At 38.7% G+C, this 12560-nt stretch overlaps 1 protein-coding gene across 1 annotated transcript in view; it reads left to right on the forward strand.

Moving 5' to 3' along the window:
• The window catches only part of LOC103140430 (sodium/hydrogen exchanger 9), a 75224-nt gene that overhangs the window by 50477 nt on the left and 12187 nt on the right, over positions 1-12560 (forward strand). The window contains exons 13-14 of the mRNA XM_007555583.2: positions 8098-8143; positions 9290-9345. Of these exons, the coding sequence (XP_007555645.1) occupies positions 8098-8143; positions 9290-9345 (102 nt within the window). The remainder of the gene's footprint in view (positions 1-8097; positions 8144-9289; positions 9346-12560) is intronic.

Genomic DNA, 12560 nt, shown 5'->3' on the forward strand with positions numbered 1-12560 from the left:
TTTTTTTTTTATCATATTTTCCATCGATTTCATAACCGAATGTACTTTGTGTCGACTTATCAAATAAATTTACATCAATATACATCGATACTTGTTGTAATGTGAGAAATAATTGAAAAGCTTTAGATGAGTAAATAAGTTTGTAGGATACTGTGACTGAGAATTTTGTAACAAAAAGCATAATTTTTATTGAAAAAGACTCACATTTTTTTCTACAACTACCATTGTGGAAGTATTTTCCTTTTGTGTAGACAATTGTCGCCTTGTCATATCCTCCCATGTCTTAGATGACACCACTACACTAAATTTACTCTGTTTCCTTGTGTCACGTTGAGGAATCCAGGTGAACGGCACACTGGCAAATGAACTCTGTGTCATAGCAATAGATTTGGCAATCCTCACCTCATCTCCCCGACTGTCCTTGGCTCTGAAATCTAAACAATTCCTTCCTAGTGAAGTGACAAGATCTGAAACACTGATAGTTGTCAGCTCCCACATTGCAGGGACATATTATGTATTCAGCATCTCAGACAGTGTTAAAATATGTGAGAAATGTCACACGGAGCAGAATTGGAGAACGAGGCGAAGCAATAGCTGCTGTGTTTCGCCTTCCGTTCCCGATCGAACGGCAGCATGGATCAGGGGCTGATTAATCAGCACAGGAAGTGTCGAAAAATGTTGGTGTACGTTTTAATCTCACTTGACACAGTCTTGCATAAAATAAATAAAAAAAAAAAAACATTTAGAAGAAATCCATGTGAAAGAACACATTGCTGTAAATTTTATTTCATAGAATTTCTAACTCTTAATTAATTAAAGTCTTGTCATTTAAGTTTAATGGCTGCACTTAATCCTTATAGATGTAGTAATGTTTTAACTCTGCCAGTTTAGATTAGGTTTAGATAATAGCAGCAAATCCAAAACCTTCCCACACCTCTTGATTTACTTGTATTTTTTTAAATAAGACACAAAGCCAATTTGTACGCTTTAAATGAACATCTTGAGCAGAACATTGCCTTTTGTTTCCCTTTGTTTAAACTCTTGACAAAAAGATCCTGGATGCCGCCGCTGGCTGTGGTTTTGTTATATTTAGTTTAGAAACATAAGTCGTATTGTTCTGCTGCACATTTTCCAGGGTCCTTTAGGTTTTGCTTATATATAAGTAATGCAAAGTTTTTTACTGATGGCACCATTTTTCACTCTTAAAATAGCAATTATCCAAGGAGCCGGTCAGATGTTTTCGTGCACTCAACATTGGCATGAGTTCTGTGTTAATCTTAGCCTTGGGATATTTGGTAAAATTGCTTTTAGCAAGGCACAGACAATTCTAATTTTTGTAGCTGCCAATGATGGTATTAATTTTTAAATTATAATTATTTAATTAATCAATGAAAAAGCGTAAGCTGGCTCAAAAGCAGTCACTCTCTTCTAATAACTGCCGTGCAACATGTTTCCACTGATATTTTGGTAATTTATCTTTGCCAATGGGCTCCACGTCTTTCAGGTTCGTAACCCTCATTATATATCCTGTCATATTTAAGTTGGGCATCTAACCAAGTCATTCAAAACTCTTAATCTAATCAGAAGAAACACGTTAGTAAAATTGAAATATTATTTTAAAACTAAATCTTCTCAGGACATAAATAAATTGGTCCTGAACTGTACGTCCAAATTGGTTTTGGAATGGATGAATTAGGCGTTGAATAGTACCACTGATCATTTCTGTTGTGAAAGGCACTGTTTATATGTATTTATTTATTTTTCTGTCTCTGTCTATATTTTGTTGCTATCTAGCCACCTAGCTTACTAGCTATCTGCCTTGGCATCTGTATTCACAGTTGACTTGTACACCAAGTTTACAACAAATATCATGTCTGCATACTTTACAAGACGAGACCTGTTCAAATCCAGCAGCGTATAATTCACGCACTTGTCACACAAGTATGTTTAAAACAACCAATGTCATTTTGTGTCCGTCTTATTTCCGAAACATGAAAAGCTTTCCTGATCACATTCAATGCAATTTTTGTTCATTATTACCCCGGAGGTCCTAACAGTCCTAACAAAAGAATTAATGCTCAAACATTTGGACATCTGTTGAGTGGGTGTTTGTTCGTCAGCATGCCAAAAAAGCAAATAAAGAGGATAATGAACCATGCTGTAATGTACATAATTTCCACAGCCTGCCGATATCAGTCACATTCATGCATCTGATAACCTGCACCAGTGCACACACAGAGAAACACTGCTGTACTCTGCCAATTTTATTTTTACACCAGCTCAAGTCATGCGGAATTGAGGTTAAAGCTTCAGAGGCAGTGGGATTCTCATCTGCCGTTTCTGCAGACTGACCCAAATAAAGCAGGCTTGGATCTGGTCATGTATGAGCAGCAGTTCTTTTTTTTTTTTTTTTTTCAAAGCTCACAAAACAAAGATGGAAACCTATCTTACATTGTTCTTTGTTTTATGTTTGCATATTGTTTAAAATCGCAACATGAGAGGCCTGAGTGATGCTCATGCATGTTAACATTTTGTTTCTCAAAACACTCGATTTTCCGACGGAGACGTGAAATCTATCCTTAGAATCAGAGACGGAAGCCCATGAAAATGAATCCAATAAAAAAGTGATATGTTTTTGTACCTGTATGTCCAAGCAGATATGATCTGTAACAGCTAAGTGATTAAAATGTCCATTTCGATTTGTGTTTTTAACACAGTATTCTCTTTGTATATGTTGCACTGGGCTGTAAATGTGTTGTTGCTCGTTCCAGTTCCTGTCGAGGTGCTGTGTACACCATCGAGTATGTTCTTAGCGTCTCCAGAGGGAAAAAGCAGCCCAGTGGGAGTCGGTAACAGGAAACTCCAATGATGACTTACAGCTTTCTTTGGTCTAAACCATGTGTTGGGGGGGAAAAAAAAAAAAAAAAAAACCTCAACACATTGCCTGTGAGCCTCCTTTGTTTTTATCTTTAACATCACCCATTCCTCTTTAAATTCCTCTTTTTCGTCCCACCCACAGAAACAGAGGGGCCGTTTAAATATGTTACAGTAAAGTTATGAGCTCTTCTTCGTGTTCATTATGTGAACACAAACAGCTTGGCTTTATCATCTCCACCAGTGTCAGATGGACTGATGGCGCCACGGAGACACAAGCACACATTCGCACATACACACACATCTCATAACAAACGTCCCTGTTCATCCTGCATAATAGAAGTGTTAACTTGCAAGCATGGATGTTCTTGCATGCCTGATTTTGTTTGGCAAAAATGATGTAAACAAAATAAGGTACTGGAACTATTAAGGTATTCCTTGAAATCGTGACGAAAAAGCAAGCGGATGGCTCGCAAGCGAAGGCCGTGCGCAAAGTGCTGTGACGTGCCACAGTGAGTCAAGGAGCGCTTGAGTCACAACTGACCTCTGAGGCAGACGGTCCAGATTTTATCAGCACACAGGAGCTCAGAAGGAGGAGCAGGGACTTTTCTGTTGGATTCATTGCACATTTCAGTCCCACAGTTTTAGCCAGATTGCAGGAGATCAACTTACAGCTATTGTGCGCTTCTCTTGAGTGGGGTGTTATTTGTGTTGGGTGTGCTTTCCCAGCAGAATGGAGAGCTCGACCTTATTTTGGGAGCCAGGCGGGACAATCAGGGCTTCACATCATGCTGTGGCAACTGGGCCGATCTTTATTGTTCTCTATTTCCTGAAATGGATATGCATCTATGCAAAGTTTCTCGTGTTTCCGTCTCTCGTGCACTTTATTTCGTCTTCTCATTGTTTGTTTATCGTTGCCAAATTTCCAGTACTTTGTTCAGCACATTACATCCACCAGCACTGTTAGATTTTATTGAAATGGCAGAGGACACGCCAGCAGAATGTAATCCATAGTATAAACAAAGGGACGCTTTATTTTCAAAAGATTTTAAATTGGAAAATTGTGGCAGGCATTCAGCCCCCCTTATCCTGATACCTTTAAATAAAATCCATTTCAAGCAGTAGTCTTCAGAAGTCACCTAAATAGGAAATAGAGTCCATTTATGTGTAATTTAATCTCTGGATAAATACAGTAAAAATATAACGGTACCAACATTTTGCTGGAGAGTGTCCTTTGAAAATCCATTTTCAAGAGTTGCCACGGCTTCTTTGAACTTTTACTGAGCCATTCTGAAACGTGAGTACGCTTTTTGACAGCCGTGGTCTTGATGGAAAGTGAACCTCACGCTCCCAGTTGGAAAACTTTTTTTTTTTTCTGAGCATGATTTAGCGACATTACTCCTTCCATCAGCTTTCTTCAGCTTCCCTGTCTCTGCTGAAGAAAAGCTTTCCCCACAGCGTAATGCTGCCACCACCAGATGTGGTGACATCTGCAGTGGTTTGTACTTAGATCAAAGTAAAGAAGCTTGAAAACAAATGGACACTGCACATCAAAGATTTTTATTTGTAAATTTTATTTTTTTATTTTTTTAAGTATGTTATAACCTTTGCAATTATTTTGTATATTTTTTTGTTAATCAGATAGAAACATTGAAACTTGTCATCTTAAAATGATAAGAAAATGCATCGAATTTGAAGTTCCATAAATATTTAAGCCACTGTGACAAGATTTCAGATTTATTCTTCTGAATTAGAGAAGAGTTGAGGAGCTTGGGCTGAATGAATATAAAACAATGGCTGCAGAGCACAAGAGGGGCATTGATAGTAAAAAGCAAGGCTGTGGTAGGAGACAAACGTACAACTAAATATTTCATAAAGCAGCCTCTCCACACAGAAACACTCCCTTCCTTGTCTTTGCTACACCTTGGTTCTGGAAAAGAACGCAGCTCTCTCGTATCCTCTTACACGTCTCTTTCTCAAACTGCTCTGGCCCGTCTCCCGCTCAATCTTTTACTCACATATTCTCCGGCATTACATCAACCCATCTTGTCACTGTCAAGTCATCACCGATCATCCTCCGTCGTGCTCACGACTCTGGATGCGTCTTCCCTCTTTCCCTCACACCTCACCTGCCCGTTCCTCTCTCCATCAGCTCGGTGACGCAGCCTGTCGACACGGAATATGTCCCGCCAGACGAAGGTGCTGTGTCATGTGCATCGCCAGGCTGCCCAGGCCTGTCACGGCCTGCCACATCCTGCAGCGATTTGCACTGTGCCGTAAAGAAGCAGTAAAAACAACAGCTCCATAGCTGAGCCAACATAACTGCGCTTGTGAGCCGCAAATCTCGTGCGACTACTTACCAAAACACTTGTGCGACTCGATTTAATCTTACTTTTCTTCAAAAATGAAGAATGGAGCCCTGGGTTGGCTGAATAATTAGAACAGGATCTGAGAGTTGGAGGTGTGAAGGAAGAGAATTTAAAGGAGGTGTTGTAAAAACAGGAAGAGTAATCGGGGAGAAGTCGTTGTAGAGAAGATAAAAAGGGAGACAAATTGCTGCAGACAGCAGGTGCTGCAAAATAGGTGTAAAAACAGGTGGGGAAAAAAGGGCAGAAAAAAAGAAGCTACAATGAATTGCAAAAGTATGCATACCTCTTGAATTTATTCACATTTTGTCACAATACAACACCGAACTTCAGCGAATTTCATTTGGATTTTATGTCACAGATCCTGGACAAAAAGTAGTGCACAATGAATGAGACATGAAAAAAAAACAATGTATTCATGATTTTCAAAATGTTTTCCATATAAAAATCTAAAAAAAGGTGGCCTTTTTAAGAACCATATTTTGCTGCAAATACAGCTGCTTGTCTATTCGAAGTTTCAAGCTGAATGCTTTGCCCATTCTTCCTTTTTCAATATATATTTTAAGCTCAGTAGATCTGATGAGAAGATCAAATCTCACAATATTCCGTTGGATTTAAGTGTGAACTTTACCTGGACCATTTTATCACATTAACATGCCTTGACCTAAACCATTTTAAAGTATTTCCGGCGATAGAGTTGGGGCTATTCTTCTGAAAGGTCTGTGCTCTTTACCATCCCTATCACTGCCTCAAGTCTTTTAAGAATCTCAATCTATGTATTTCCATCTGTCTTCCCACCAGCTCTGATCAGAAGAAAAACATCCCCAAAGCATTATGCCGCCCCCACTATGTTTGAACATAGCAATGGTCTGTTCAGTTGGACGTATAGTGTTAGTTTTAGAATATGGCTTGCATACTAAAAAGCTAAATTTTTAGAGGTTTTATGTTTAAGGAGGTAGAGAACGCAGAGGTCTTAGGTCTCAATAAAACAACTGAAAATTGTTCACTTTTGCCCTTCTTGTTTCTGTGTCGTATTGCAAGTATTGTAGCTATGCTAGTTTGAAGGCGACAGGAGGACATATAATGGAAAACAACAGAACATATGAAAAGCACAAAATAATCTAAGTTCTGCTGCATACAGGACCAAAACTGAAAATTAAGTTACATCAACATAATGAAGAATAATGATCTGAGAGGCAATATCTTAAGTCTGTTCTAAATAAACAGCGAGAGAGAGAGAGAGAGAGAGAGAGCTGGGCTGTGGAGGGAGAGCAGCCAATACCTAAATGTGCACAGCTTTAAGTTGTCGCAGCACTTTGTTGCTCTGATGAGAACCTCCTGGGCGGTTATTGCAGGGAGCTGCTGGTAAAGGCCTTTTGTGTCAGCACATTCAAAAGCCTCACAGACACACGGTGATAAATAGCAGTAGGATTTCTCAAAGTGTCCTGAGCAGCACTACTGGGCTCTTAGAGTTAACTGCTGACCTGCCGGAGCAAACATCAGCAGCCATTTATGCGCTGTGAGACATTTTACTCCCACGGCCCAATGAGTTCACATGGATTAGTGGGGTGAATGAAAGGCAAGACGATGCTGTTGTTTTCCCAAGAAGTGGCTCACTGGGCATTCAGAGTCTGCTGCTGCTGCTGCTGCGTCACTGTATTTCCAGTCAAAGTGTGCAAGCCGAGCAGCCGACGCGACACTGCACCTCTGCAGCGTAATCACAGCAGCCGTGTAGCATGCCTAGCAGATTCCTGCTCCGTTTTGTCATTTATCAAAGGTTTTACCCCACTGACATTTTCCTGGTGTGACGTGGAAGAAGTGGGTGTTTACAACACAAAAAAGCCAGATGGGTATCCAACTAAATAGATTTTAATCGATCCCAATTCAGTTCATGTCAAGTCCAGTTCACTGAAGTACAGTAGAAACATATGATAAGAATCATGACAAATTGTATTCGAAGGTCAGTTTAAATTATAACACATTAAAATTTTATTGATCATATAATGCCAGTTGGTACAGAAGCCACCTCAGTCCATGTAGTCAGCTACATTTTCAGCAATCCCACAGTCTTTGTGAACATGTGGCACCATTAAATAAAACTCCAGCAGGGCCACCCTGGGAGATGAGAGAACAACGGAAAGAACTCACTGGCCCACAAGTAGAAAAGTAAAAAGAGTATCCACAGTTAATGGGAGCAATGCCTACGTAAGCTTCCCCAAAAAGAAAAAAAAAATACAGCTAGCACAGAGTCAAGGGTACTTTCTACATAAAAGAAAAGAAAAAAACTATAGTACACAAACTAATAGGAGTCAGACGTCTGTCAGTGTCCAAGAAGGACATATAGCTAAATGAAGAAGTCCAGAGCCTGGGGTAATTTCTACATCAAAGAAAAGCAAAGAGATTACAAAGTTACTGGCAACAATCCCTCCTACAGTTACTCTGTCCAGAAAAGAAACACTGCTAAACACAAAATCTTTTTATTTTATTTTTTTACATTTTTAGTTGTATTTCGAAACTAAAAACACCTAAGCACTGAGATCCAAGTACATTCCAAAGCTCACAAAAGAAAAAAAAAAAGGACACAACGTTAATGGCAGCAATAGCACTGCTGCCATTGCCATTGCAGCTTCGTCTTGCTCAATCCAGGAGCAAGACGAAGCTAAACGCATAAATACTGGTCAAGAAGAAATTTCTATAGGACAGACAATCAGAGTATACTAAGGTAACGTTAGCAATATCCCTGTCAAAATCGCCATAAAGAAAAGACACAATCACAGAGGCGTTGAGGAAGAGCACTTTCTATGTTTTATGTCATTGAGTCAGGATGTTTTCTTAACCTTTCTGTGTCTTACTACAGAGAGGAAGAGGAGACAGACGGCAACCTTCAGGATGTTTCCTCTGAGGTAAAAGATGAGGAATTCATTTCTTTTTTCATTATTAAACATATCTGTGAATCTTTTCACTAAAGTCTGTATTTTAAATTTTTCCCTGCAAGCTCTACATTGACTTATGACTCTTACGATAAAAAAATAAATAAGCCAGTCACTGATTATCAAATAAGTACTTGTTTCAAATGCAAATGAGAGGACTGTTTACATACCCATCACAAGTTTATCTTAGAAAAGTTTTTTCATTAGAAAACATTCTTTCCCAAATAAACCTTGGAAAGATGAGTGCGGGTCTCCTTTAAAGAAAAGCATATCAGTAACTTTAGCATGAAAGATGTCAGCGCATACTTTTCATACTTGCTGTGTGTAGAGGCTGTTAAACTTTATTTTCTGAATCTGCACACATACTTGTAAGTGCCCTAGATTTTTCCTTTTTTTGAATACTACCCAAAATGAGTAGTGAGTTACTACTATAATGCATCATGGTTTCATATTAAAGGCTACTACCTTCAGTCTGGTCTCTGTATTTTAGTTGCACACCATCTAACATAAAAGTAAAGGAAATGCACTTTTGAGTCTCGTGCACCACATCCTACGCTGCACAAGTAAAAGCTGCTGGGGGTTTTTTTTTTGTGTGTTTTTTTGCATGGATGCATCTATGCATACAAACACCTCTCACCTCATCTCACTGGTGCATCCCAGCAGCTCTTTAGCATATCTCTTTCATCTTTTGTTTTTTGTTTTTCCTTGTAACCTTTCTCTTATCTGCATGCTATGAATCAGAAGAAGTCTGTGAATCTCTTTTGCATTGATTGGCCAAACAAAGATGGGGCCGTCAAGGCTGGAGATTCATCCCGCTGGAGGGACGAGGCCAAGTTCTGTTGTGTTTGTAACCTTGCTCGGGGTGTGACTCCGTACAGGGGGAGGATCTCAGGCTGTGGTCTCACTGTAACTGCGCTTTAGGGATTGTGCAGGTTATGAGATTGGGACGTTTCCACTATGGCCGCCCAGAGGTCTCACTTGTATAAGTGGAGATGAGTGGATATAGCCCCTCAGGCTGTTCAGGAGTGCCGGTTTTCATCACTTCCCATCACACACCAGACACTTTAGAGGGTGTTTTTTGTGGCTAAAGAGTAATATTGCTTCTCTTCTGGTCTGCAGGTTGATACCAAGAGGCAGGACACATCACAAAGCCTATGGTACCGTCTGGACCACCAGTATCCTTTCACCGCTTTTTCTTTTTCTGAAAGACTCCTGGATGTGTTTTTACTCCCAATAGTTAATGCACTGGTCTTTATCATAGTACTGCATGGTAAGTTTTTTTTATAAATAATGATCACTGGAGAGAAAACCTGTGGTATAAGTCAGTGCCACAGATTTTATCCAAATGTTACTGAAGCGCCATGAAATATAATAAATGTGAATTTTCTTTGTTTTACAGAAATCTAGGAGAAACTTTCAGTTTTTCGTTCTTGTAGAACAAATCACTTTGCAACTATGCAAGCTAACAAAGTGATTTGTAATCATTTTCAAGTACCACATAATATGAATACAATTAACATTTCCTTTCTGATTTTCTGTCAAAATCTGCTACCACGTCTTCTATACTCACATAACTTAGCTCTTCTTAGCTGTTAACCAGCACCTCTGACACATATAACCACAAACATGTTCATACCCAAGCTAATGGTTATTTTTCTTTATGCTAATCTAAACTGATGCTACATCTTTCAGAATTGTCTTCACTTGCGTCAAAGATGTTTGAAAGGAAATAGATCTTTTTACTTCAGCATGATAACGTCATAAATTAAACATCAAGTTAAACCTGTTGAATTTCTTCTAAGAGAAGATCCAGGAGTCACTTGAATCAGGTGATCCAAAGCTTCCTGTTTGCTTGGGGGATAAACATGACAGAAGTTTATCTTAGTCACTTCAAAAGGGTAAATACAACAGAACATCCTATGCACGTATAAGTTGGTAAACGGCTACAAAAACATAGTGACTAACCAAAACTTTCACAGTATTGTTAGACCTGTAACGCACCTTTACCAGGAATATCAATAAATGGGATGGAGTTTACAGATGCTAACTGCAGTGTTATTATAAAACAGAGGTCAGACATACAGATTTATTACTTTTTCATGGATTTTTTTTATTCATTGTAAGCGGTCTATTAAAAATGTTCCAAGTTGCAAAACAACTTTTAACTTGGAACTTTTTTTTTTTTTTTTATGACAAACAAACCCCATATTTCTTAAAGGCATTGGGCTTTATCAAATTATTCACCAAATCACTCAAGTGATTTTTTTTTTTAGATCTCTCCTTAGTTTGACCGGATATCACAGATGGCATAATAAAAAGGAAACCATGAGGCTGGAAGAATTGTTCATAGATCTGTGAACCAGAATGGTGTCACAGCATGGATGCAAGCACAGCAACAGCCAACATGTTGCAACTCATCAAGTTTTTAAATTCCAAGTATTTTGTGGATGTCAGAGACTCTTATCATTGCGCTCCACCGGTTCTCGTGTTAATCAGATAGGGGTAGTTTATCTGTGAACCTCCAGAGTTCTTAGACCATTATTCTGGGATTAATGTTTACATCTGAACGAGACTCTTTGTAAATGCTGACTGAGTTGCCAAGAAAGCAGAGATATTGCTTCAGGAGCAGCAAAATGGAAAATTGCATTAATGAAACAACAAGAGGAACTGTTGTTTTACGAATGTTATGCTAGGATTCAGGAAGACTTAAATTTATTTTTTTCACAAATTTGCAAAGCATTAGCAACATTTTCATACAATAGCATAGGAAGGTATTGAACATAAAAAAAACAAAAAACGGTATTGAAACATCTCATAATGCAGGAAATCTGAAATAAAAACTAAATGTTTGGATTTTGACAGGATGATTCAGATGCGTGACAGCAAAGCAGACAGTCAAATGAGTTAGTTGTCACAAACTAGTTTTGACCTTTCAGTGAAGTTTCACAAAACCGCATTCAATTTAAAATAATCAAATTTCTCTCATGAGCTGGCCTCCTGACTTGGACCTATTTAGTGAAAGGGAGATCATTTTGCTGTGCGTCAGTCATTCCTGCAACAGGACGAGCTGAACATGCATAGACTCAGATGACTGCTCTGTGCGTCTCGATGAATCCGTGTTAATTATAGGACTGTGAGCACATATAAATGGAAAAAGAAGAAGAAGAACCGAAATGGATGCAGCAGCAGCCTGCTGCACAGAGAGCTCTGGATTTGCATTATTTTTCCATTTTACTTTTCTATTCCCAAGTCTTTTTCTGTTGCTTTGTGTCCATTAATTATGTTCGCACTAAGTTATCTATCTTTGTTTTAGTTTCTTTGTAATTAGGGCTTCTCATTCTGCTAATCTCTTTTGATTTTTTTTTGTCTTGTTTTCTGCTTGGTTTTTTATTGCACTTTGCTTTCCTTATCTATTGTCTGCTTGTGGTTAATGTGTTTTTTATGCATTGTTACATCTGTTCCAGTCTTCTCACACCTGCTGCTCTTTATGTTCTTGCTGCAGTTTTTCTGGTGAATGTACATTTTTTCTGTCCTTCTTGGATAGTTTTATAATACATGGTCTTTGGTGTTATTTTGGCTGCTTTGCAAACACCAGCCAATAGCGTCTCTAATAGTATTGGACGTTCATATCTCAAAAGTTGCAAGGATGCATTGTCCCAGTTTTGTTTAGTTAATACTATAAAGATGGCAGCATAGCTTCCATTCAATCGGCATGAAGGTCGATACTAACGATGGAGCCAAAACCTGTCATATACCTGCATAGTGTGCAGTGTATCCTCGGAAACGATTTTGCCCTATAAAATGAAACAGATATTCCACAAAAAATGGGCCGTCATATTGTTCCTTCTTGCTCTCACACATCTCCATGTTCCTGCCAGTGAAATGCCTCCTCACAGTTTGATATTGTCTCACCCACACTCGCACAGAATGGTGTGAAAAAGAGATTTACTTCACCTGCCAAGTTTTAAAGAAACACAACACTTTACAACTGAGGACATCTATGCTCATGTTAGACGTCTTTGCAAAGTAGAATTCACATTTATTGAGTGCTTTTTGGGAATAATTTAAAACGGGACAGCAACTATTTACATAATGAGGATGAGCATTATGTTTTCTTTTAGGATCAGACGGGTTTTAATCAAGCACTGTTTGAGTTCATGCTGCCAAAGCGCAGAATAAAGAAGTGGGGAATGTCGCTGAATATATTGAAGCTGATTATGAGTTTTATTTTTGTGCCTGAGCTGGTTTTTAATTAGTTGCACCCTCTAAGAACATTTACGTTTTGTAAAGCAAGGTGTTAGCTGTCTTGATTAGTGCTATAGTAGAATACCAAATTATGACGATTCAAAAGTGCCTTTCAAAAACACACCTTGAACTTTTTATGCTATGT

This window comes from Poecilia formosa, unplaced genomic scaffold, assembly GCF_000485575.1.
Source record: "Poecilia formosa unplaced genomic scaffold, Poecilia_formosa-5.1.2 Scaffold71, whole genome shotgun sequence".
NCBI lineage: Eukaryota > Metazoa > Chordata > Actinopteri > Cyprinodontiformes > Poeciliidae > Poecilia > Poecilia formosa.